Below are 27,046 nucleotides of genomic sequence, written 5' to 3'. Positions count from 1 at the left end.
CGCGCCGCCCAGACGGAAGAGGTCTAATGGTCGTCCAGGAAGCTTTAGCCCCGCCCCTGCTCTGTACCCTGCTCCGGGTCCCGTCGGCCTTGCCGCCATGTCGCGCTTCACAGGCACCGAGCCTTCCGCTGGGTCCCCGCTACTTTGGGGACCGCTGAGGCCTACAACGGCCTTGGGTGCTGTTAACCCGCCGCCCGCAGTCCCCTCCCTTCAGCGGCGCCCGCCCGAGCCCTCCTGCCTAGCCGCCTGGGGTAGCTGAGGCGACGCCCGCGCATCCGCCCGCCCCTGACGGGCCGCAGGGCGTGGGGTGCCGGCTGTGCTAGGGCCTGGCCCCCTTGCTCAGCGCCCCGGGCCACCTCCTCCTCCTCCCACCGTCTTCCTGCCGGCCGGCCCCTTGCCCCGCCCCGTGTCTGAGGGGCCGGGAAACCGAAAGTGCGCGGCTCCGGGCGGGGCCGCGGACCTGCCTGGGCCCGAGTCTAAGCGCCAGTCGGCGGCGGCGGCGGCTGAGAGAGGACGCGCCGGAACCCGGTGAGCGACCCCTGCCCCGCGCCCCTGTCCCACACTTGGTCCCGCTCGCCGCCACTCCAGGCGCCCGGACCACCCTTCCCCTGTCTCTCCCGCTGCCCCGCCACCCCCTCAGCCCCCGTGTCCCCATCACCCGCCTCAGCGCCCCCATCACTCTCTCAGCACCTCCATCACCCATCTCCGCACTCGTCACCCCCTCAGCGCCCCCATCGTTCACCTGAGTCCCTGTCCCCTCTTCCCAGCGCCCCTCTTAGCCTCCCAGCGTCTCCATCACCACCTCCGCCTACATCCTCATCATCTAGTTCTCCTCTATCCCCCACATCTCCGTCCTCACTTTCTGCCACAGCCCCTCCTTCATCCTCACCTTCCATCACCTTACTCATCCCCCTTCTAGAAGCACCCTCTGCACCTAGACTCCCCGTCCCTATTTACAGGCGCCCCCCCACCCCGCTTCAGCAGGCAGCCCCCAGCTGAGCTCAGTTCCTCCCTCTTCTTGAGAACCCCAAACCTCTTCCAGTCTCCCCAACCTCCCCAGCCGCTCCGGGCTTCAGCCTTGCCCGGGCACCTTCTTCGTGGCCCCACCCAGCCCCGGCTGTCCCTTGACCCTGCTGAGGCCCTGGGTGTCGGACTTCTCCATCCTTTCTTCTACTCTCTCAGGAGCCTGGAGACTTCCTCTAACATCTTTCATCCCACCCTGGTAAATTACATTCTTCTCTGATTTAACTCCTCCATTGGCTTGAACATCACTGATTTTCTTCTTCCTGTCCTTTGAGGCTTTGATTCCCAAAGAAACCCACTCTAGTTTGCTTTTTTGGTAGCATTTCCTGTTCTTCCCTGCTTCTCCCTTTCCTTGCCTTTCTGCTTTCTTTTCTTTTGTTTCTTTTATCCCAGAAATTTGTGAGTTTCAATTTTAGTATTTTTTTTCTCAACAAGAGAAGGAATTGTTCCCTGAAAAGTTTTTATGATTAAACAGAAAAACTCTAATTATTGAGCTTGTGCCTTGAGAACTGGGTTTGATAAAATGAGAGATGAGATTCAAAAAATATTCCCAGCAGGAAGGAAGGGGACTCATTTTTCTCATGAGGATAAAAACTACTCCTCATATAATGCCAGATATGTTCACAGTTTCGATGTATGAATGTGTTCAAACTCAATGAGAGGGGCAGTTGGAAAAAGTCCCTTTGCTGTGAACTCTCAATTACCCACTCTTTCCCCAGTCCCAACCCAAATGATGTGTATGAGTAGGATGGAGAAGTTTCCTTAAAAGGGGCTTCCTCTTCCTCCTGTAAGACTACCTTTGCAAATCATCAAGATAGAAGAAAGAAGGAAGGAACTGCAGATTTCTGTTTATAGTTGGTCCTGAGAAAACAGTATCCAGTAGATGTTAAGCCTCCTGGTTTTTGAAAGATGTTATTTCTTTCGGGGGGGCGGGGGGGGGGGCTTAATCAGTTTGGCTCTGTTCCAAAGAGTAGTGTAGGGATATCTGCTCACTAATTATTTACAAACTATAGAGTACTGCAAGCTATAGAGTATTATATAATAGAAATGTTGGGTGGAGTGGTGAGTACATGATTTTGGGGTTAACAAAAATGTACTTTTTTCTGTCCTGGCAACAGTATTTGTTTGCTTTATAGGAGAGGAAAATGAAACCTAGCAACTGATTAAGTAACTTGGCTAAAGGTATAAAACAAACAGGAGTTTTGAATGGGAAATGATGACACTCGCTTAACCCCAAGAAAATACAAGGATGCAGGGAAGGGGGAATTTGATCCTTTGGAATTTAATCCTAAATTGTGAATTTCGTGTTTTGTATCATAATTGGTCATTCACAGAGTTGGACACTTGTGCACATGATTTAAGTCTGTGTTTGATTCTTAGTTAACAAAGCGTTAAGATACAGAGGCAGAAGGATTAGCTTGATACTCTTTGGGTGTTTGTTTTTCTTTTTCTGCTAGATGCTGTGTTTCAAAGGCGCTGAAAACGGTCAAACCGTGCGGACTTCCAGACAACTGAAATAACGTGACCGTGGAGGAGATCAGGTGACTCAGACATGGAGGACCGAAGACCTTGTCCAGAGGTGGGGCCCAGGAATCCTCATATCAACCACAGAGGTGAGCAAGGTTTTCTACCCTTAGACGATCCCAGGTTGATGTTGGTTCCACTTATGATTTTTGACTTTACAAGATGGTCCAAAAGCAATATGCATTCGGTAGAAGCTGTGCTTCAGGTTCGAATTTTGAACTTTTCCTGGGCTAGTGATATGTGTGTGCTAAGATGCTCTCTTGTGATGCTGGGCAATGGCAGTGAGCTTTAGCTCCCGGTCAGCTTTGCAGTCCCAAGAGCAAGCAATTAATACACTTAAAACCACTTGTATCCAGACAACCATCTTATTCTTTCAGTATATTATTCAGTAAATTACATGAAATATTCAACACTTTGTTATAAAATAGGCATTGTGTTAGATGAGTTTGCCCAACTGTAGGCTATTGTTAATGTTCGGAGCACATTAAAGGTAGGCTTGGCTAGGCTATGATGTTTGATAGATTAGGTGTATTTAGTGCCTTTTTAACTTAATGTTTTGAACTTATAGTGGGCTTATCAGAAAATAACCTAACGTAAGTCGAAGAAAATCTGTAATGGGAAGGAAATCAAGTTCCTTATGGATGAGCAGGCCCACCAAAATTGACTGCATCTCTCAAGTAAAGAATGGTTTATTCTTGAGAATTCCCTGCAGGTCCAGTGGTTAGGACTCAGTACTTTGCTGCAGTGGCCTGGGTTCAGTCCCTGGTTGGGGAACTAAGATCCTGCAAGCAGAGTAGCAAGTCAAAAAAGCAAGAATGATTTATTCCTTAGCTATAGCATGAGTGACTTTGAGACTGGACAGCCCTCCCCTTTCCTTAAGAGAGCTTCTAAATTGATACAATTCACTTTAGCAACGGTAGAGATGAGGTATCAGAAATGGCAATAACTGGTTTAGAGCAGCATTATCCAGTAGAAACATAATGCAAGCGAAAAACATAATTTTTGATGTTCTAGTAGCATCATTAAAAACAAAAAAGAAACAGGTGACATGAAATTTAAAAACTTAATACTAAATAATAATTTAATAGAATTTGATATTTGTCTTATTTAAGCCAATGTATCCAAATAATATCATTTTATTATAATTGAATATCTTTTATTATTATAGTTCTTTTCTTGGAGTTTTTTCCTTTTAGTTTTTTTGAAATATAATTGACATAGAGCACTGTGTAAGTTTAAGGTATATAGCATAATGATTTGGCTTATATATATATATCATGAAATGATTATCAGAATAAGTTTAGTGAACATCCATCATCTCATATGGAAACAAAACTAAAGAAATAGAAAAAAAGTTTTTTCCTTGTGATGAAGGAAAAAATTAGGATTTTTAGGGTAATTCTTAGGATTTACTCTCTTAAAAACTTTAATGTACAGTATATAGCAGTGTTAACTACATTTATTGTGTTGTATGTTATTTCTCTACTATTTATTAATCTTATAACTGGGAGTTTGTACCTCTTAATCTGCCTCATCTATTTCTCTTCTCCCCCTATTTCCCTCCGTGTTGGTAATCACCTATTTATTCTCTGTATCTATAAATCTGTTTCTGTTTTTTGTGTTTGTTCATTTCTTTTGTTTTTTTTAAGTTCCACTTATAAATAAAGTCATAGAGTATTTGTCTTTCTCTGCCTCATTTCATTTACTATAATACCCTCTAGGTCCTTCCATGTTGTTAATATTTCATTCTTTTTATAGCTGAGATATAGTCCATTGTGTGTGTGTGTGTGTGTGTGTGTACACCCCACATCTTTATTCATTCACTTAGGCTGCTTCCATATCTTGGCTATTGTAAATAATGCTGTGATGAACATAAGAGTGCACCTGCCTTTTCTAATTAGTGTTCATAGTACTTCAGCAATTTCAGTTTTGTGTTTATTCCCCCGAAGTATTCAATATTACCATTTTCGGATGTTACCAATATAAAAAATTTTAATGAGGTGTTTAGCTTTTTTTCTGCTAAGGCTTCAAAATTCCATGTGTCATTTTACACATATTAATTCAGACTAGTCACATTTAAGATGCTTAATAGCTACACATAGCTAGTAGCTATGTATTCGATGGTATGTGTCTAGAGTCCTAGTCACCAAAGAAAAGTTAGTTCCAAAAGCATCACTCTACTGCAGTGATTATTCTGTTTGCTCAGAATTGTCTAAAACAAAACTAAGTGGAGTCTTGCCTTTTCCTAAGTTTGCAACATATCCTCCGAATTTCAGTTGTGGAACAGATGAGAAAGAACTGTAGAATATTATTTTATGAGCTATGTGAATGTTGAAAGGTTGAGAAATAATACAATTTTCCATTCTTCCAAAACATTGTTTTCTAATCAGACCAGCATTAAAAGTAGGACTTTTTAATGATATCTTGGGAGTTTGAAAAGTAAATGTAAAAGCAACAAGTTATAAGGAAATATGTACATTAGTAGATTTTTCTGGATCTAATGGCATGAAATGGTACAGTCATCTTGAATATGATATTCATTTGAAACTTTCATAACATTTGTTATCATCAAATCATTGCATACAGTCTTATTTTGTTTATTTGTTTTTAAAATCTCCAAGTCGTTCTGCTAAGTTGGGTCAGCTCCATACTCAGTTTTAGAGGAAAGGAAAGTGAACGAAAATGGGTTTGGGTAAGTTGGCCAAGGTCATTATGAAATGCGTGGCAGATCAAGAAAGACATGTTCAGCTTCATCCACAGGATGATGTTAGCTTTCCAGTGTTTGCTGGGTACATCTGCTCTTCTGCAGGTCTCCTTGTCTGGGCATTGGTAATAGAGAAGTACTATGTGGATGAACTCGTGCTGCAGAAAGGAGGAAGAGTTAAGTTTCATTTTTCAGGTTTCTGAGTTACAGTTTGAGTTTCACTTTTCAGTTTCCTGAATCAAAAGTTTGAGTTTCATTTTTCAGACGTGAAACAGAACTTGAGTTTTGTTTTTTGGTTTCCTTTATTATCTGTTATTTGGCTCAAAAACATCTTGGTAAAGGAAGCCCTACCTTCCCCTTTGCCATCTGATGCTGAACAAAGTTCAAATATATATTTCCCTGTATACTTTTACCCCACTTGATGCCTCTGGTGCCTGTGACCTAATTGTTTAGAGACAGAAACTATGGCCCTAGAAATCAAGAGAGTATTCCCAATAAAAAATGATTAGTATTTCTGCTAGTAATAACTAACATTTCATGAGAGCTTTTTATATGTCAGATAGTATACTAAGCATCTTATAAACATTTACTCTTTACAGCAACCCAGATAGTGAGGCTTAGAGAAATTATACAACTTAGCCAAGGTTGTACAGTAGGGAAGTCCTTAGACCAAGATTTGAATCAGGTCTGTTTGGCTATGAAACTCATGCTTTCTCTCTTGTTTGGTATTGGCAAGAGACTGAGAAAATGAGATGATCTTTTTGAGCCCCTGATATAATCCCAGCTTATGAAGATTAAATGAGTAATTATTTTCTGTCATGTATGAGGCACTCATCAAATGTTTATTCTCTTTTTTCTTTTTGTACTCTGAAAAAACAATATTTTCATAATATATACAGCAACCATAGTAATTTATTTTATATTTATTACATGACTTGGTAGGAAACCTTTTTTCTCTCCAATTAAAACCTAAGCTCTTTAGTTGTTTTGGATAATAAGAGTATGTTCATATTGTTGTACTATTGGATTTTCTTGCATCTTGATTTTTTTGTTTGCCCCAAATTTCCACTGTGTTTAGGACCTATGAATGGAGAATTACAACCAAGAGCTAGAAATCAGGCCAATAACCCACCAGCTAATGCTCTCAGAGGAGGAGCCAACCAGCCTGGAAGGCATCCCAGGGCCAACAACCATCCTTTTCCTCATCGGCAGAGAGAAGAGAGGTTTGGGGCCATGGGCAGGAACCCACATCAGGGAAGGAGGAACCAGGAGGGGCATACCAATGATGAGCCTAGAGGCCAAAGACATGGTCAGGAAAATGACACCAGGAGGAGAAATGGCAACCAGGAGGGAAGGAACCGCAGACCCCCACCACGACCTGATGAAGACTTCCAGCAGTGGCGGACCCCCCACCAAAAGCCTGCGGAACAGCCACAGCAGGTGAAGAAACTGGGCTACAAGTTCCTGGAAAGTCTTCTGCAGAAAGACCCCTCTGAGGTGGTCATCACACTTGCCACATGTTCAGGACTGAAAGAACTCTTGTCTAATTCTTTTATGAAGTCCGACTTCCTTGAGCTCATCTGCCAGGTTCTTCGGAAGGCTTGCAGTTCCAAAATGGACCGCCATAGTGTTCTCCATGTCCTGGGCATATTGAAGAATTCCAAATTCCTCAAAGTCTGCTTGCCAACTTATGTGGTAAGGATGATCACTGAACCCCTCCCTGAAGTTCGAAACCAGTATCCAGAACACATTAGCAACATCATCTCCCTCCTCCAGGACCTTGTAAGTGTCTTCCCTGCCAGCTCTGTACAGGAAACTTCCATGCTCATTTCTCTCTTGCCAGCTTCTGTTAATGCTTTGCGGGCCTCTGGTGTTGACATAGAAGAGGAGACAGAGAAGAATCTGGAAAAGGTCCAGACCATCATTGAACATCTGCAGGAAAAGAGGCGAGAGGGCACTTTAAGAGTGGACACCTACACTCTTGTGCAGCCCAAGGCAGAAGACCATGTTGAGAGCTACCGGACCATGCCCATTTACCCCACTTACAATGAAGTGCACTTGGATGAGAGGCCATTCCTTCGCCCCAACATTATTTCTGGAAAATATGACAGCACTGCTGTCTATCTAGATACCCACTTCAGACTCCTACGAGAGGATTTTGTCAGACCCCTACGAGAGGGCATTTTGGAACTTCTCCAAAGCTTTGAGGACCAAGGCCTGAGGAAGAGAAAGTTTGATGACATCCGAATATACTTTGATACCAGGATTATCACCCCCGTGTGTTCATCAACAGGTATTGTCTACAAGGTGCAATTTGACACAAAACCACTGAAGTTTGTCCGCTGGCAGAACTCTAAGCGATTGCTCTATGGGTCCTTAGTGTGCATGTCCAAGGACAACTTCGAGACGTTTCTTTTTGCTACTGTGTCTAACCGGGAGCAGGAAGACCTCTGCCGAGGAATTGTCCAGCTCTCTTTCAATGAGCAGAGCCAACAGCTGCTCACAGACGTCCAGCCCTCTGACTCTTTCCTCATGGTGGAGACAACCGCATACTTTGAGGCCTATAGGCACGTCCTGGAAGGACTCCAGGAAGTCCAAGAGGAAGATGTCCCCTTCCAGAGGAACATTGTGGAGTGTGACTCTGATGTGAGGGAGCCAAGGTACTTGCTCATGGGAGGCAGATATGATTTCACTCCCTTAATAAAGAATCCCTCAGCCACTGGGGAACCTCTGAGGAATGCTGAGGGCTTGAGATATACCAGAGTTAATGTCTTAGACCCCTGCCAGTGGCCCTCAAAAGAAGCCCTGAGGCTGGATGACTCCCAGATGGAAGCCTTGCAGTTTGCTCTCACAAGAGAACTGGCTATTATTCAAGGACCTCCCGGAACAGGTAAGATAAAATTTTTCACAGCACACCACATCTGCTCTATGAGATAGGCAGGGGTGGCTTGACTCTAGGTTTCTAGAATGTCTCAATTTAAGATATTCCCCCTGAAATGGGCATCAAACTTGTTTAAAAAGTAGCTGCTCAAAAAATAAATAGGTAAAGATTTTTAAAAATTAAAAAAAAAGCAACTGCTCATACTGATTTTTCAGTGAGGACTCTTGGTATACAGACTCTTGGTGATAGTTCAAAATCACAAGATTAGAGAAGACTGCTAAGGGGTCAGACTTAGGGAGATGCCTGACTTCTGTCTGCTTCATCAAAGGCTGTATTGATTTGCTTGATTTTATATAAATTTAAATTAAATAGTATCAACTATAAATACCCTGTGTGCCAAATACTACAGTGTATTTTTTGCGTATGTTAGCTCATTGCTAGGCTGTGAGGTAGAAGCCAGTCCATGTTAATAGATGAAAAAACTAAGGCACAAAGGAGTTGAATGGTATTTTGATGCTCACCCAGATGGCAGTTGACAGACCTGAGAGTAGAACTCAGGCAGTTTAGAAGCTGGCTCCTGGCTCTGTCATCTACCTCATTGTACTTGTTTCTCTTGGAAACACACCTCCCTGCCTTCTCCCCGGCCCTGCGTGCCACTCTGATCCTTCTCTGGAATGATAGCTGCTATTAGCAGTTTGACGTACATCATTCCAGATGTTTTCCAAAGTTAAAACTGATATATCTTTGTGTCTCTGAGTGTATTTATATGTTTACATACATACATGCATACTTTCTTATTGTTTAAATAACAAAAATAAGATTATGCTACATTTATATATTATATATGGGTCTGCAATTTATATATGTATGTATATAACTATATGTTAGGGATATTTTTACATTCCTTACCCCACAGTCACATTTAGAAATGTACATCATGCTTTTTACAACATGCCTGTATTCATGGCATGAATGTACCATGTTGTGTTTTTTTTGTTTTGTTTTTTAGTTTCACAGACAGTGCTTATTAAGTATTCATATATCTATTTCTGTGTGTGTTTATCTTTGAGTACTCTGCTTATTACTTCTGTAGTGTTTTTCCTAAGATGGGAATTCACATAAATAGAGTAGGTACTGCTATATTACCCTCTCAAAAGAATATTAAAAAAACAATGGGAAGAGGTCCTTAAAAAATACTAATAAAATAATGGCAACTCATGATAAGAAATTAATGTAACAAAATGGAAAGTGTTTTCTGATGAGACACCCGTATGTTGGGAAAATATGCATAAGTAAAGTGGTGTTTTCAGGGCTTTAGAAGAAGAAAAGGATGTGCCAGTTTGTACTGCCACCAAGAATGAATTAGTGTTCCTATTTCCTTATTTACTTTCCAGCATTGTTCCCTTGTATGTTATCAGTCTTCTTTTCTCATCAGCAGTTTTTGCTGATCTATGAGATTATAATTTTTGGCTCATTTTAATTTTAGTTTTATGTTTTAATTGGTTCAAAAAATTTTTTTTGAATCCATGTCTTTCTCTCCTCACCATCCCACTAGGTTCCTTTATCTAAAGCAAACGATGTTATTGTCTTCCTATTTATCCTTCCTGAGATATTCTATGAATATTCAAGCAAATGCATACTTATATCCATTTCCCCCCACTTTTTTTTTTTTTAACTCAGTATGCTAGAAAACAGTTTGCATGTTGCTTTGCTAACTTATAAAATATCTTGGTGATCCTTTCATATTGGTGCACAAGTGGTATCCTGTTTATGACTATATAATATTCCATTATAATTAGTTTATAATCTCTTTAACCAGTTTCCTATGGAAAGATTTACTAAAACAAACAATGTCAGTGAATAACCTTGTTTGTAAGTCATTTCACAAAGAAGCAGAGTATATCCAGGGGAGAAATCCCTAACTGGATCAAACAATATGTGAATTTATAGTTTTAAGGTAGTGCCAAATTGCCCTCTACAAATGTATATCACAGTGGTTAATCTGTATTTCTTTAATCAAGAGTGAGATTCAATATCCTCTCGTCTTTATTAGCTACTTATATCACTGCTTCTGTGGATTGCTTTTTTGTATTTCACTTTTCTATTGGATGGTTTCCCTTTCTTACTGATTTGTAGGAGCTGTTAGTATATTCAGAATATGTGTGTTCCAAATAACTTCCCCTAATATTATCATTTGAATTGGGACTCCTTAGCTCCAAGTATAGTAATAATTTGGCAATTTCACACTAGCTTTATGCACATACACACACACACACATGCTGCTGCTAAAAAAGAGCCTACCTGTGAATTTGAGGGGAAGTGACAGAGGGGTTATCTTGGAGGTAGAAATCCCAAAAAGTATCCATTCTAAGGAGAAGAAAGCAGTGGGAGAGAATGGGGTAAATATTGAATTATAATGATTTTCTTTCCTCTGGAGGTCTCCTTATCCATCCAAGACTCCAAATTAAACACATAGGAATTACTGTTTTCTGTTCCCCACCCCAGCCCAACCATTATCCTGTTGCAATCAAGTTTTCCTCTGAAACTTCTCCACAGTCTGCCCCCTTAGCTCAGCTGCTGGAGCCAGGCCTTATCCTCCATCACTCCCTGGAAGAGGGCAGGAACCTCTCAGCCAGTCCATTCCTATTCCCTCTTGCCCAGCCTTCCTCAGTTGTCACTTTCCCAGAAGTGATCGATTAGAATCCTGTTCTAGTCTCACTGAGTAGACCAGAATCCCAGTTGTTTTCTTGGTACCTTGTAGTTCTCATTTCCCACATTTATGATTTTTACATTTGTTTGTGTGATTATTTTTCTCTTCTGCAAGTCTGTAAGTTCCAGGAAGACAAGAACCATGGCTGTTTTGCTCATCATTGTATTTCTTGTACTTAACCCCATATCTAACACCTATTTGGCACTCGATACATACTATTTGAAGAAAAAAAAGGAAGCAAGAAATTGTCATTTATTTATCTATACTGAAAAGTATTCAGCTATACTGAAATTTTTTATTTTCTTGTGTTACTCAGTATTGAGTATTTTTGAGGACATTGGCTACCTTCTCAGCCTGACACCATGTAAGAAGTTAGCATTTACTAATGAGCTCATAACTTTAACTCCAATGTTGATTTCTGTGACTTTTTCCCTCCTATCACAGAGGCAAGTCTACTATGGTATATTAAAAGCATTTCTAAATAATTTACCATGTGAGATTGGAAGCAATGTATTAATATATGTCTGTCAGTAGAAAACTAGCTAAAAACAATTCCTTCCAGCTATGAAAAACAAAGGATTCTTTTTCTGTGCTGATAGAGAACTACCTCCAATTTTAGTAAGTGAAAAAAACAAGATATAGAACAGTGAAAATAGTCTGCTACTATTTGTATTTTAGAAAGGAAGGGGGAAGCTAGAAAAAGGCTGTATATTCATTTTTGTTTGTGTATGCATAGAATGACTGTCTCTGAAAAGTTATGCAATACACTAGTAACGCTGGTTGTTTCCAAGAGAGGAACTAGGTAGCTGGAGACATAAGAATGAGGAGAACGTGATACAAAACCATTTGTGTTCTAGGATTTTAAACCATCTCAATGTATTGCCTTAAATTTTTAAATAATAATAATTTGCTTTAAGTAATTAATTACTCCTTTTAGAAAGTCTCTTTAAGTTTTTTAACTCTCCTTTTCCCTTGTTTTTTAGGCAAAACCTATGTGGGTCTAAAAATTGTTCAGGCCCTTCTAACCAACGAGCCTGTTTGGCAAATTAGCGTTCAGAAGTTCCCCATCTTGGTTGTGTGTTACACTAATCATGCTTTGGACCAGTTTCTGGAAGGTAATGTCTGTAGGCAAAATTGTTCTCTGTTGAGAGTTCTCTGGCGGTCTGTGGTTAGGATTATGGGCTTCACTACCGCGGCGCAGGTTCATTCCCTGGTCAGGGAACTGAAATTCCACAGACCATGCAGCACAGCTGAAAAAATAAACTTCTCTATTAAGACATATATAGTTGAACCATGAGCAACTTCAGCTGCTGTCTGTTGCACTTTGAATAAAGTCCACAGTCCGTACTTAGCATGACAGGAAAGGCTGTGTGTTGCCTGTGTGCTGTGCTCAGTCGCTGGTTGTGTCTGACTCTGTGCGACACCATGGACTGTAGCCCAGCAGGCTCCTCTGTCCATGGGGTTCTTCAGGCAGGAATCCTGGAGTGGGCAGCCTTGCCCTCCTGTGTGTTGCTGCTCCAGCCTAATTCTTGTGCTCTTGTCCTACCTCCTCCCTTGTTCTAATTCCAGCCACACTGATTGTCTGCAATTTCTTGTCTTCCTCCAGCTTCTTCTTGGCCCATGCTGTCCCCTCTGCCTAGCATGTACTTTTTCTTTTCTTCTCTTTCTCAGTCTTGATGCATCCAGCCCAGATGGTTCCAGCTCATTCCTCAGGTCTCACTTTATATGGACTTTGCTTCTTGCCCCAGGTCCTGTTTTTCTTCTAAGACTTAATTGGCACATATGTAACCATTTATTTGTGTGTGTCTCTACCCTGGACTATAAACGCTAAGAGCTTTGGTCCTGTTTCTTTCTATATTCACAGATCCTGACACATACTAGACACTCAAAAAATATTAATGGCATTAATGAATGAATACGTATTTATTTTTTCTTTGGAAAATAATGCTTAGACTATTATTTTCCACTCTTTTATATCCTTCTTTCATCTACATTAAATCTTTAGTATTCCTGGAGTCTCAATTTAAATTAGATCCTCAAAGATTAGATCCCTACCCAACCCAACTAGTTAAGGTCCCCTGTTACACACTTTCAGCATGTATTTATAGTATTAAATCTTATTAAGTTAAAATGTTTATGTGTCTTCTCTGATAGACCGTGAGTCATGAGAACAAATGAGGAACTGAGCCTGCATTGTGGCTACTTTAGCTTCAGAGCCTAGCACATGCCTGGCACAGAATAAGGAATCTGAATATCTATAGAGTGAGTAATAGAGAGCATTTACTAATGCTTTCTTTGGGCCAGCCCCCCCCTCCCCCCAGAAGCTAGAAAGATACTCTCTCGTTTATCCAAACTATAGCCCTATAGGGAAAGTATTACTGTCTTCAAGTCACAGGCAAAGAAACTGAGGCTCAAGTTAAGTGACCTGCCCCAGGTTACATAGCAGTAAGTGGTAAAGATAAGACTTGGGTCCCCAGGTGATTCTAGAGCCTTTGCACTGAACCATCACACTTTACTGCTCTGCAGGTCACGTCATCTATGGGGCCTTCTTGTTCACTGGTAGGGTAGATTTCCTGTAAGTACCAGTTTGTACCCTAAGGGACCAGCTGCACCAACACCCCAGACACATGCAGCTCTTACCCAAGAGAATCCAGCATAGCTCCTCTTAACTCTGCCCATGCTCCACTTTGCTCCTTAGGCATCTACAAGTGTCAAAAGCCCAGCATTGTGCGGGTAGGTGGAAGGAGCAACAGTGAAATCCTGAAGCAGTTCACCCTGAGGGAGCTGCGGAACAAGCGGGAATTCCGCCGCAACCTCCCTATGCACCTCCGAAGGGCCTACATGAGTGTAAGTCCCAGCTTCAGAGATCTGAGGTTGCTCAGGGGAGAACCAACCAAGACAGCGGTGGCTTTGTGGGTGGGCAGTCCAGGGGAGATAGGGAAGCTCCACAAACCTGGGAAGGACCCAGGTTCCTTCCAGCATTCCATTCTGCTGATCCTATGGTGGGATCTTTGCCCTCGTAGTCCAAGATGGAGAAAGGACAGAAAAGGGCACACCACCCCTCCCAGCCTCTGCCAGGACCGTAAAGCTGCTTCCCCCAAACCACCCATAACACTTCTTCTAGCCTGTTGGCCAGGTAAATATCATCTTCTAGCTGGCAGTATTGTGCCCAGCCATAACTCTGAATTCTTACTACTAAGGGAAAGAGAAGTCTCCACCATAGTATACTTGGTCTGTTTTCCTGTTATATTTGCTTCCTTTTCTTACTAGTGGTAGGAAGCTTTTAGACATTTTAGATACTAATCCTCTGGTTTTAAGACTAGCTGTTCCTGTGTTCCCTTTGTTTTCCCTCAAGGCAGAGACTGAGTTCTGGGCATGATGACATACTTCTTCATCCACTTATTTCCCTCTGCTCTTGGTAGATCATGACACAAATGAAGGAGTCAGAGCAAGAACTGCATGAAGGGGCCCAGACTCTGGAGTGTACCATGCGTGGGGTACTACAGGAACAGCATCTGGAGAAGTTTATCTCCCCCCAGCACTGGAAAAGCCTAATGAATGGACCAAACCAGGTAGAGGAATCAAGGGGTTCAAGCATCTCTCGTCCAGTATTGTGAGGGAGCCTCCAGCAGAAGTAGCAGTTGAAGTATTAGCTACAATCTGCCATGATGCTGCTGTGATATGAAAAATTCCTTCTCGGGAGAAAAGCCACCTGAATATACTAGTCAAAAATAAGACTCTAGAGCCAGTCTGCTGGATATGAATCCTGATTTTGCTCTAAACGAGTTACTTAATTTTGTTGGTTCCTGTTACCTCTTTTATAAGGGGGGATAGGAACTTCCCTGGTGGTCCAGTGGTTCAGACTCTGAGCTTCCACTTTAGGGGGCATGGGTTTGATCCCTGGTCAGGGAACTAAGATCCCACATGCCATGAGGTGCAGCAAAAAAAAAACCACACTCATGGGGATCATAACATTTAGTTGAACTATGTGAAATTGCCACTATTTGTAAATTTAACTTGCAAAAAGGCAGTCTTTTACAGATCAACTTAAATCTTATAGGATTGTTATTGGATAAGCAAGTTAATATCGGTAAACCTGTTAACTTAATAAGTGTGCTCAAAGTATTTGTTAAATGAAACCAAATCATAGCAAGGCAACCTAGCACATATAGAGGGCCTGGGACTTGACCAACCTGTCACACAGACTGACTGTGTGACTTGAGCCAGTGTGATCTTCAGGTCCCTCAGCAGTCAACAAGAAGAAGAATGCTTGCATTCAAAGGATCTTATAAGAAGTATCTGATATACTCTGGCTTTCTCTTTTGGCTGTGCCGTGCAGCTTGCAGGGATCTTAGTTCCCCAACCAGAGATTTCTCTTGTCCCTCCTAAAGTTGAAGCGTGGAGTATTAACCACCGGATCACCAGGGAAGCCCATGACACAGTCTCTGTGAAGTGCTTGGCTAGGAATTCAGTGAAATGGTAGCTCAAACCCAAAAACTTAAAAAGGGTCAGTCAGCGCATGAATGACTGAAGCAGGCTAGTTAACTGTCTTGTTAAGTAGTGAGGTCTGAGACAAACCGGAACAGGCGTGGCAGCAGCTCTCTTCAACCATTTGTTGCCGGTCAGGAATACAGGCTCATTGCTCCCATAGCTCCTGCCTTTGTCAAAAGAAGCAGGAAAATTTTGTTTTTAAAATTCTATACAAGTCCTATTAAAAGACCCAGTGGCCCAAACATTGCATTTTAAGAGAGTTCTAGGGGAATTACCTTTTGATTCCTTGAGAAGACCTTTCCTTCATTCTGAGTTGTCATAGAATTCTCATGACTAATAATTCTTTCCTCAGGATAGTGAATGGGTTTGCTTCCATGGCCGGAAACATTCCATGATGTTGGAGTTTCTCGGTCTGGGTGTTGGTTCTTTCACCCAAAGTGTTGCTTCAGCAGTACCTGAAAATACAGGTAAGAAGTCCATGTCTACCTAGAATGACATCTTATGGTGGAATGTGGTAAAGACTAGAAGAGCAAGACTTTAAAGTAATGCCCAGAATTTATAAAGAGCTGTAATCAATCAAAAAAGACCAATAAAAACTTAATATGAAAACAAATTAAAGATTTAAAGAAGCACATCACAAAATCTTCATGGCCAATAAACATGAAGAGTGCTCATTAGAAACAAGAGGAATTAAAACTACAATAATATACTATTACACACCTACTAGACTGGCAAAAATTAAAATGTTTGATATAATCCCACACTGATAAGAATGTGAGCAGTGGGAACTCTGATATGATACTAGTGGAGATATTGATTGGCAGAACCACATAAGGAACTCAAATGTCCATCCACAATTGTACCCATCTATTCAGATAATAGATACAACTGTGAAAAGGAATGAATTACAGCATATATAGCAATATGATATGACTCTCAGAAACATGCTGAATGAAAAAAGCAAGTTACAGGAAAATATATTCAATGTGATTTCATTTACTTAGAGCTCAGAAAAGTCAAAGCTAGATAATGCATTATTTGGAGATATATATACATTGTATCCTAGAGAAGGGAATGGCAATCCACTCCAGTATTCTTGCCTGGAGAATTCCATGGACAGAAGAACCTACTGGGCTACAGTCCATGGAGTTGAAAAGAGTCGGACACAACTGAGCGACTAACACAAATACATTATATATGTGGTATCATCAACTCAATGGACATGAGTTTGAGAAAACTCTGGGACATAGTGAAGGACTGGGGTGCCTGGTGTGCGGCAGTCCATGGGGTCACAGAGAGTTGGACACATTTGAGTGACTTAACAACAACACATATATGGTAAAGTTAATAGGGAGGAATAAGTAATAAAAAATTCAAGTTAGTACAGCCCACAAATGTCTTCAAAGAAATTGGTAACTTTCTGCTTCTTAGGTTGGGTGGAAGATACCTGGATGTTCATTTTGTATATTTTTATTATTTAAATTGCACATTTATCTTGTATACTTTCCTTTGTATATGTATTTACATAAGTAAAATCTCCCTTAAAAGACATGCATTCATGTGATTTTCTAAATGTAACAAAAACGTGGGTAAGGAAACGTGTCTTTCTCCCCTTCATTCCTCCTGTGTTTCTCTAAGCGGAGCTGACCATTTTAAGCTGGAGAATGTCTCCATGCATCTAAGCTCTCATAGGTACCCTTGTTCACCCTCTGACGTTAAGACTCTCCATCCATGTCTTACCTGCTTTCCTCTCAGCCCAAGCAGAAAGGGAGGAGGAGGAGGAGGAGGAAGGGGAAGAAGAGGGCTCGCTGATCGAGATCGCAGAGGAGGCCGACCTGATCCAGGCAGACCGGATGATTGAGGAGGAAGAGGTGCTGCGGCCCCGGCGGCGGAAGAAGGAAGAGAATGGGGCGGTCCAGGAGTTGGCGAAAGTGCTTCTGGCCATGAGGCTAGACAACTATGGCCCCAGGACGGCAGCCAGACAGGAACAAGCTGCGGGAGAGTGGGAGGTAACTCACTTCCTCACAGTCCCCGAAAGCCCTAACAGAGTGGGAAAGGGGAGTTCAGTTATTACTGCCAGGGGGTTGTGGGTTAAACTCTCCCAGGAGAGACCTGAGAGCATCTGTCCTGACCTGATTTTCACCTCCTTCTGTTGCACTGTATTCACTTCATCCTCATAATTAGCTTAATTTACCCTTTTACAGGGCTTCCCTTATGACTCAGCTGATAAAGAATCCGCCTGCAATGCGGGAGACCTGGGTTTGATCCTTGGGTTGGGAAGATCCCCTGGAGAAGGGAAAGGTTACCCACTCTAGTATTCTGGCCTGGAGAATTCCAGGGACTGTATAGTCCAGTGGGTCACAAAGAGTCAGATACAATTGAGTGACTTTCACTTTCATTTCCCCCTTTTATAACCTAATCCTTGTATAAGATAGGTCCAGTTTTCAAGGGTATAGAAATTATGGCCTTTTAGAGGGGCCCTCCCAATAAATGCTAACTTAGAAAAACAGGAAGCAGGTAGCCAAGGACTTCCCTTGAACTTTTAGAGAAACGTAGCACATTTGAGTCAGGTCAGACACTGATGGCCTTAGTGCTTGGTGCTTTTAAGATATTCTCAACAGCAAACCAGCCCGGGCATTAGGATTTTAGAGGGTTCAAGTGAAACAGAATGAAGTAAGCTGTGTAGACTGAATGGAATGTTTGTCCTTCATTCATTTTGAAATTTGTTATTTCTCTTAGAGCCAGAATAGTATAAATGCCCAGACTTTCTGTCTGCTCCTTCCTTTGATAGAATGCTGGGGTCCTCAGAATTTACCGTGTGTTACTATGACAAAAGAGCACTGAACCCTGCTGACGACTTAAGGGACTTTGAGGGCAGGTTTTTACTGAATGCAGCTTTCTCCAGTCTTCTGGCTTTGAGCCTGATCTCCTAGTTCAGTTCAACGTCTCTATATGTGAGGCACAGAATCACAATCACAATACATAGAAGCATGGATTGGGCATCTCTCTGCTGTGTGGCCTTAGGAGGAGTTGAATTGTTTGGTTTTGAAGCAAACAGGAGTCCATAGTATTTTGACATCCATCTGGCATGCTAGTCCTTCTAAAGGCTCATGGCCTCAGATTCTAACAGAGCCAGGGAAGAGTACTTTCTCCTAAATGGTGCTTTTCACCCACATGTTTAAGATACTATCTTGATACAATGGCATTAAGACCATCTTAGCAGGATTTGTATAGCATTTAATGAGAGAGATGTATCTCCACTATTGTCGTGACATATGTTTTAGGAATAAGAAGCAGACTGTGGTCAAAAGACCCTCAGTAATAACTGGTGTACCAGCACTCTTCTAAAGTGCTTTCCATGTATCTTACTGCTTCAGTCAATCCAGCCACTCTGTGAAGAGGTGCTGTTATTATTCCCATTTTATAGACGGGAAGGCTGAGGCACATGGAGGTTCAGTAAGTGACTGTAGGTCCCACAACTAATAAGCAATAGATGGGACTTAGAACCCAGACAGACTGGCTACAGAGCACTCATTTAGCAATGAAATACCTGTGGAGAGAGTGTGGAACATTTAAGAGATGTTCATCAGAGATGACAGTTCCATTTTTCAGTATGCTCTGGCCCCCATCTTGGGCTTAGAACCCGGCCCATCTCTACTCAGTGACTCTGACTGGTATTGATATCTGCAGACCCAGCGCAGCCAGAAAAAGAGAATGAAGAAGAAAGTGAAGGTTGAGCTTCGCAAGCTGAACACCATGACTGAGGCCGAGGCCAATGAAATCCAGGATGTTTGGCAACTGGACCTGAATTCTCGCTGGCAGCTTTATAGGTATGGTGCCTGTCCCCATCCTTACCCCCACCCCCACACCCACCCCCAGCCAGCCCATGTAATTTCCCCAGGGTGTCCCTTTTCTGTTTCTAGAATATAAGCCCTTCAAATCCTCAACATTAGTGCTAACTGATGATTGATCAAGCACTCCCACTGAGCTGAGTGCTAGATGCAGCCATGGGATAGAATAGACATGCTTGACTCTACCCTATGGGATTTAGAGTCTAACTAGGGAGACAAATTAGTTTGTCCCACAAATAAAAAGTTACAAGTAGGCATCACCACTAAGAAAGAAAGAACCAAGGAGCTAAGAATATTAACATGGTAGCTGAGCTGGTCTGAGCTATCCAGGAAAGTGACACTGGAGGCAAGATCTGAAAGATAGTAGGCCTTTTAGGGCCACTTGGGAAGGGGAGCAGATGAGCTTGTGAGGACCACATGCATAAAGGCCTTGAGATGGGAGGGAGCATGTTTGTTTGAGAAACTGAAAGAAGGCAACCATTATGGCTGTGGCTCAGACAAATGGAAAGTGAGGTCAGAGGGGGAGGCAGGGGCCAGGTTGTGCAGGGCCTCTTAGGACTGAAGAGGACTGTTGGAAGGTTTTAGAGCAAGAGTGCTGACATCATTTGTTTTACTTACGGAGAATTGGGGGAGGGTGTGGAAGAGGGGAGAGGGCTTAGCAGGAATGGAGTAGGGACAATTTGTGAGAAATTCTTCTTGAAGCTTTTAAAGTTCTTTACTCTTGTCCAGTAATTAGCATCTGTTCTTTATCCCCCTCCTTCCTTGGTTCCTGACCACTTACATACATCCTCTGCACATATGTTTTCTTGGGCATTTTTTGTTGTGCAGGACTCTCCGGTCCCTGCACATCTGGGTCTTGTCTTCTTTCTCTGTGGCCTGCAACCTCCTCTAGGGTGTAGGTTCCACTTATGCACAGGGCACACTGAAGGCGGTTCCACCACATCTCAAAGAGCACATGGCTTCCTCTCCCTCATTCTTCAGGCTGTGGCTGCAGATGTATCAGGCTGACACCCGCCGAAAGATCCTCAACTATGAACGCCAGTACCGCACGTCAGCAGAGAGAATGGCTGAGCTGAGACTCCAGGAAGACCTGCACATCCTGAAAGATGCCCAGGTTGTAGGAATGACAACCACAGGTAAGAAAGCATGGAGTTTACTGCTGATGCCAGATGCCTATCAGGTTATCTGGGACAGGTAAAGAGAAACTTCTTTAGTAGGTTAGAGGAAAATACCAGGAAGAGCTCTTGAGAGCAAGCTCTGTTTTGGATTCTCTTGGTGAAATTCACTCTCTTGCTTCCATTGCGTTTGGAACTTCAGCAGCTGATGATCCCAGTGCCGAGGTTCCAAACGCAATGAAAGCAAGTGCTCAGTAGTGATGGCATGGGGATGCAGCTTCTCTGGAGACTGTCCAGCAGCACTCTTTTTCGTCCAGTGGTCCTCAGAGCCCTGGGTGGATGGGAGGACTCAGTTGGAATAGACCCAGGCTCAGGGTGCACCAGTCCAAAAGCCCAGTGACACAGGGAGTCCAGTATATCCACTCAGAGGAGTCTCTTTCTTCTCTTGACTCAAGGTGCTGCCAAATACCGCCAGATCCTGCAGAAGGTGGAGCCCCGGATCGTCATCGTGGAAGAGGCTGCAGAGGTCCTTGAGGCCCACACCATTGCCACACTGAGCAAAGCTTGCCAGCACCTCATTCTCATTGGCGACCACCAGCAGGTAGGCCTGGGCCCTCTGGAGATGAACTGACTCTCCGCAGGGGTGGAATCAGACAGGAAGACCCTGGCCTCTGCTTCCTTCCTCCATCTTCAGGCTTGTCGGTGGCTTTCTGTGATTCCTCTTTTCCTCACCTCCCATGTCCAGTGTAAGAGCAGGTCTTCTTAGATTTGGGGTGTATTTTAGAGATAGCGTCATTGATTCCAATTGGCCTCTTTGCTGTTTTTAATTTACCTTGTCATTTTAAGTGGGCTGTTAAAACAGCATGCTCCCCATCCCACTGCTTCCATTTTTTGCCATGCTGTAATCCATTCCTCATAAAGGAACCAAAGTGAATTTTTAAAAAAAACTCAAATCAGGTCATGTTACTCCCCAGCTTAAAACCCTTCAGTGGTTACCCATTGAACTTAATATAAAAATGAAGCATCTTAAAGTGGCCTACAAAGACCTGCATTCTCAGAGTACTGCCTGTTTCTCTGACCTCACCTCACACCACCATCTATCTCATTTGCTCACTGTGTTCCAAGTCCTCTCCTTTCTGTTTCCTCTTATGGCTTCCTTTTTGAATGACTACCAACTTCCTCCATGCTGGTGTCAACTCAGATGTCACTCTTAAGGGAGACCTATGTAAAGAAACTCTACCCCCAGACATTCTGTCACATCACCCTTATTTCTTGGCTTCATGGTCTTTGTCACTCTTTGCCCTTAGCCTGTTATCATCTAAAGCCGAGCCTGGAACCCAGAAGTCACTTGAAAAACATTTGATAGGTGGGTGGATGGGTGGATGGTTAACATACATTTTCAGTGGACAGTCCTCAGCCATGTTTCTGTTTTCAGCTGCGCCCCAGCGCCAATGTGTATGACCTGGCCAAGAATTTCAACTTGGAGGTGTCCCTCTTTGAACGGCTGGTGAAAGTAAACATTCCTTTTGTCCGTCTGAATTACCAGGTAAGAAGCTAGATCTTCATTATTACCAAATGTCCAGGTGAAGGCTCCTGGCAGCCTGCCAACTGCCAACAAGAAAGGGTTCATAAAATAAAGCTAGTTTAGTAATGAAATGGCTCTGTCTGATTTTCTTTTCTGTTTGAAAATAACACAAGACCAGCCTGTGGTGAGTTTGTGTCAGATGAAGGAGCTGTTTCTCTTCTGCTGTTTTCTCCCTGTTCTTTCAAGTGTCATCGCCCCAGATTTTCCACTAGCAGCTTAGTCTCTAGAAAACCGTCCATTTATCCTCTGCCAATGTGTTTAATGACATACATGTCTTGTTTCAGCACCGCATGCGTCCTGAAATTGCCCGACTTTTGACCCCTCACATTTACCAGGATCTGGAAAACCATCCTTCTGTTCTCAAATATGAGAAGATTAAGGTGAATCTGCTTTACCTGATCTTTCTCTGATGCTGTCAGCAACCTAGGAGGTTATCTTTTCCTCAGGATGAAAAGGGGCTTTCAGAAGGGTATACAGCCAGCTTTCTAAAAAGCTAGCTATTGGGAATTCCCTAGCAGTCCAGTGGTTAGGACTTGGTGCTTTCACTGCCAGGGCCCAGACTCTATCCCTGATCAGGGAAACAAGATCCCACAAGCCGAGCAGCGGCAAAAACAAAGCAAAACAAACAAACCAAAAACCCCAAACAGTAAAAAGCTAGTTATTAAGAAGAGGAGTGGTACAGAGGTTGAGAACACAGACCTGGGTTTTTGAATCCCAGCTCTGCCATTTAGCAGCTGTGTTGCCTTTACCAAATTATATACCAGTTCTAAGGGTCAGGGTATTCTGTACAGTGGGAATAATGATTGCTGCCTGATCGCATTACCGTATTGCAGGAGATAATGTGTATAAAGCACTCAGCACAGCAGATGCTCATAAATTAAAGATTGTGGTATGGAGTATACAGAAGCCTTCTAAGGTTCCTCCCTGGAACAGGGCCAGTGGCCAGCACACATGAAGCGTGAAAAAGCTGCCGTGAGTAAACCTAACATGTGTCTTCTTTGTCTTCCTAGGGGGTCTCTTCCAACCTTTTCTTTGTAGAACACAACTTTCCTGAACAGGAGGTCCAAGAAGGCAGAAGCCACCAGAATCAGCACGAGGCTCGCTTTGTGGTGGAGCTCTGCAAGTACTTCCTGTGCCAGGAGTACCTGCCCTCACAGGTCACCATCCTCACCACCTACACCGGGCAGCTCTTCTGCCTGCGCAGGCTCATGCCTGCCAAGACCTTCGCCGGCGTCAAGGTCCACGTGGTGGACAAGTACCAGGGGGAGGAGAATGACATCATCCTCCTCTCGCTCGTACGCAGCAACCAGGAAGGCAAGGTGGGCTTTCTCCAGATATCCAACCGCATCTGCGTGGCCTTGTCCCGCGCCAAGAAGGGCATGTACTGCATTGGGAACATGCAGATGCTGGCCAAGGTGCCCCTATGGAGCAAGATCATCCACACCCTTCGAGAGAATGATCAAATCGGCTGTGCCCTCCGGCTCTGCTGCCAGAACCACCCCGACACTCACACTTTAGTTTCCAAAGCTTCTGACTTCCAAAAAGTGCCCGAAGGAGGCTGCAGCCTACCCTGTGAGTTCCGGCTGGGCTGCGGACACGTCTGCACTCGAGCCTGCCACCCCTATGACTCCTCACACAAGGAGTTCCAGTGCATGAAGCCATGCCAGAAGGTGATCTGCCAAGAGGGGCATCGGTGCCCTCTTGTCTGCTCCCAGGAGTGTCAGCCTTGTCAGGTGAAGATGCCCAAAACCATCCTCCGGTGCGGCCATAAACAAATGGTCCCGTGTTCCGTGCCTGAGTCAGACTTCTGCTGCCAGGAGCCTTGCCCCAAAGCCCTAAAATGCGGGCACAGGTGCAGCCACCCGTGTGGTGAGGACTGCGTGCGGCTGTGTTCAGAAATGGTCGCCGTGAGGCTCAAGTGTGGGCACAGACAGCAGGTGAAGTGTGGCAATGTGGAAGACCTCAAGCACGGCCTGCCAGTGAAGTGCACCGCCGAGTGTGGCAGCATCCTGGACTGCGGGCATCCGTGTCCCGGCTCCTGCCACAGCTGCTTCGAAGGGCGCTTCCATGAGCGCTGTCAGAAGCCCTGCAAGCGCCTGCTCATCTGTTCACACACGTGCCAGGAGCCCTGCACTGGCGAGTGTCCACCCTGCCAGCGGACCTGTCAGAACCGCTGCGTCCACAGTGAGTGCAAGAAGAAGTGTGGGGAGCTGTGCACGCCCTGCGTGGAGCCCTGCACCTGGCGCTGCCGGCACTACCAGTGCAGCAGGCTCTGCTGTGAGCCCTGTGACCGGCCGCCGTGCTATGTGCCTTGTGCCAAGCTGCTGGCTTGTGGCCACCCCTGCATCGGTTTGTGTGGGGAACCGTGCCCCAAGAAGTGCCGTGTCTGCCACCAGGAAGAAGTCACCCAGATCTTCTTTGGCTCTGAGGATGAGCCAGATGCTCGCTTTGTACAGCTGGAAGACTGCAGCCACATCTTTGAAGTGCAAGCCCTAGACCGCTACATGAACGAGCAGGGTGACGAAGTTGCCATCAAGTTGAAGGTCTGCCCTATCTGCCAGGTGCCCATCCGCAAAAATCTGAGATACGGAACCAGCCTCAAACAGTGCCTGGAAGAGATTGAAGTCGTTAAGGAAAAGATCTTGGGCTCAGCAGGGGAGATAGCAGTCAACCAGAAGCGACTTACGGATGTACTGGAGGGGAAGAACCTGCTCTGCCAGCTGCTCCCTGAAGATTTCCTGAAGTTGAAAGAGAAGCTGGCCCAGAAAAATCTGTCAGTGAAGGACCTGGGCCTTGTTGAGAATTATATCAACTTCTATGACCACCTGGCTGGCCTGTATGATTCCCTGAAAAAAGTGGATGTCTCAGAGCAAAATAAAGTGAGGACTCGATTAGACCAGGTTCACGAATGGCTCGCCAAGAAGCGTTTGAGCTTCAGCAGCCAGGAGTTGGATGACCTCCAAAGTGAAATCCAGAGGCTCAGATACCTGGTGAGCCTCCTGACCCGCTGCAAGATGGCCGAGGGGAAGGTGAGAGGCAGCGTCGCTGAAGAGGTCAGCACCGTCCGGAACATCCTGGAGAGAACATGTAAGTTCACCCAGCAGGATGCACAGCTTGTGCAGAGAAAGATGGAAGCGCTGAAAGCCACTCTTCCCTGCTCTGGCCTGGGCATCTCAGAGGAAGAGCGCGTGCAGATCGTCGCAGCCATGGGCTACCCTCGCGGCCACTGGTTCAAGTGCCCCAACGGCCACATCTATGCGATTGGCGACTGTGGGGGGGCCATGCAGAGGGCCACGTGCCCCGAGTGTCGGGAGGTGATCGGGGGGCAGAACCACACGCTGGAAAGGAGCAATCGGCTCGCTTCCGAGATGGATGGAGCCCAGCACCCTGCCTGGTCGGACACGGCCAACAACCTGATGAACTATGAGGAGATCCGGAGGATGATGTAGGAAGGTGGCAGCCCACTGCCTTCTGCCCTGGCCACCACAGGGTTGGGGCCAGCTCCTTCTCGAAGGAACTGGTTTGTTTTTTATTATTGTCTTTAGTCTTAGCACCTATTTAAGGATCCACTTTTAGGGCTTGCCCACATTTGTTTCTAGATTTACCCCTGCGCTAGAGTAAGCACTTTACCTCCAGAACCGAGAGCAAAGTTAACAGATTTCTCTTCTTTTTCTCTCCTACAAGTTAGTGGACAGACTGCCTGGAGCATGTTTGGGCTTCCACCCAGGGCCACCTGTAGTGTCTCTGGGTCCTGACTCAGTCAGTTGTTCTTTCTCTGCAGTGCTCCAGAGGCAGATGTGAGCTCAGTGAAGCAGACTCATTCTAAATTGCCAGGCCCTAACTTGCAGGCTGACTTCTGCTCTAATAAACAGAGGCCCAGAGTTGTTGTTTGTGAATTGCTTATCATTTCAAGGAGCACAAGAACCCCTCCTCTTCTCGGGCACCTTCGTTCCAGGAGAGGGAGGCATGTGATGAGAGACTTCACGGACCAATCATGACCCAGTTACATATTCACTGAGGTGGGGGAAGGTGTGACCCCACAGCTGGGGGCTTGTGCAGCAGGCCTAGGCTGAGTGACCCCCGTACCCTTCCTGTGACTTGCACTTTGGGATGGTGGAGGTTACTTTCCCTTTAGTAGGGGAGGTTCAGTAGCTGTGCTAGTCCCCCAGGGCCTTGAGTGGAACTGGACTCTGATTTGGTACCAGAAGCACCTATCCAAAGTGTGACCCTTTGTCCCAGCACCCTCTATTGCAGCTTTTACCTGGGCAGGGTTAGCATGCCAGCAGCTTCTACAGGTCCCAGGTCCACACCAGAAGCCAGCCCCCAAGTCTGTGGCCTGCGTACATACACCCTCAGTCCAGTGTTCCCTAGAACTGACACTTAGGCATCTCAGGTCTTTCTAATGTTTGCGAGAAAACATCCCTTTGCTATGTATACGTTTCCTTTTTTGTCTTTACTATGCACTTTAGCCTATAAAGCCAATTAATAAAAACAATGAGAAAACCAGTGGTCTGTGTTTGTCCTCCTTAACTGTTAAAAGCAGCTCAGGCAACTTGAGACGGTGAGGATGGGGATGGATGCACTGCCTACAAGGAGGCCCTTCATCTGCAGAAGGGAGGGGTTTTGTGTTTTTTGTTGTTGCTGTTTTTGGCTGGTAAGTCATTTTTACTCTTGGTAAAAACAAAATTTTTCAACTTGTACAAAAAGGCATACTTGAAGTTTCCTTCCCCAGCAGCAGTGAGTCTTCCCAGAGATAACCATTCCATACATTTGTAATATCTAAGCCTTTAAAACATGCATAGTTCTGCACTTGGCCTAAAAATCTAACTTGGGGTTCTTGCTGTAAGCACGTGAAAACGGTGAGTCTGGGATTTTCCTGGTGGTCCAGTGTTTAAGACTCTGCGCCTCCACTCCGTGGGGCCTGGGTTCAATCCTGGTCTCCGTCTTGTGTGGGGGCATTATTTACTGAACTGGAAATCTCTGCTGGCAACTTTGAGGTGAAGCCTAAATGAATAGCATTGATCATAATCTAATACTGAGGGTATGTGCTACTGGATAACTAATTATAACTTGAAATTATGTATGACAAACGACAATCACAATTTTCCCCTGGCTTCATCTAATTGTCAAAGGGAACTGTGATTCAGAAAAGGAAAAGAACC

At 44.4% G+C, this 27,046-nt stretch overlaps 1 protein-coding gene across 1 annotated transcript; it reads left to right on the top strand.

Moving 5' to 3' along the window:
• The first annotated feature begins 69 nt into the window (after positions 1-69).
• On the top strand, positions 70-26,390 carry ZNFX1 (zinc finger NFX1-type containing 1). The gene is made up of 14 exons (XM_065922153.1): positions 70-528; positions 2,481-2,636; positions 6,330-8,141; positions 11,826-11,957; positions 13,541-13,689; positions 14,265-14,414; positions 15,686-15,800; positions 17,089-17,342; positions 19,024-19,163; positions 20,166-20,320; positions 20,755-20,900; positions 21,735-21,845; positions 22,169-22,264; positions 22,895-26,390. The coding sequence occupies exons 2-14, from the start codon at positions 2,576-2,578 to the stop codon at positions 25,331-25,333; spliced, it is 5,760 nt and encodes a 1,919-aa protein (XP_065778225.1). The 5' UTR covers positions 70-528; positions 2,481-2,575; the 3' UTR covers positions 25,334-26,390.
• Positions 26,391-27,046: the final 656 nt, after the last annotated feature.

The sequence above is a fragment of the Muntiacus reevesi genome, chromosome 2, assembly GCF_963930625.1.
Source record: "Muntiacus reevesi chromosome 2, mMunRee1.1, whole genome shotgun sequence".
Taxonomy (NCBI): domain Eukaryota; kingdom Metazoa; phylum Chordata; class Mammalia; order Artiodactyla; family Cervidae; genus Muntiacus; species Muntiacus reevesi.
Note: the sequence above shows the minus strand (reverse complement) of the source record. Positions and strands in the feature narration are given on the sequence as shown.

Coding starts and splice junctions, on each gene's coding strand:
- ZNFX1 (XM_065922153.1), top strand. CDS start 2,576: ATGGAGGACCGAAGACCTTGTCCAGAGGTGGGGCCCAGGAATCCTCAT. Junction 8,142..11,825: donor TCAAGGACCTCCCGGAACAG/GTAAGATAAAAT, acceptor CTTGTTTTTTAG/GCAAAACCTATGTGGGTCTA. Junction 11,958..13,540: donor TTTGGACCAGTTTCTGGAAG/GTAATGTCTGTA, acceptor TTTGCTCCTTAG/GCATCTACAAGTGTCAAAAG.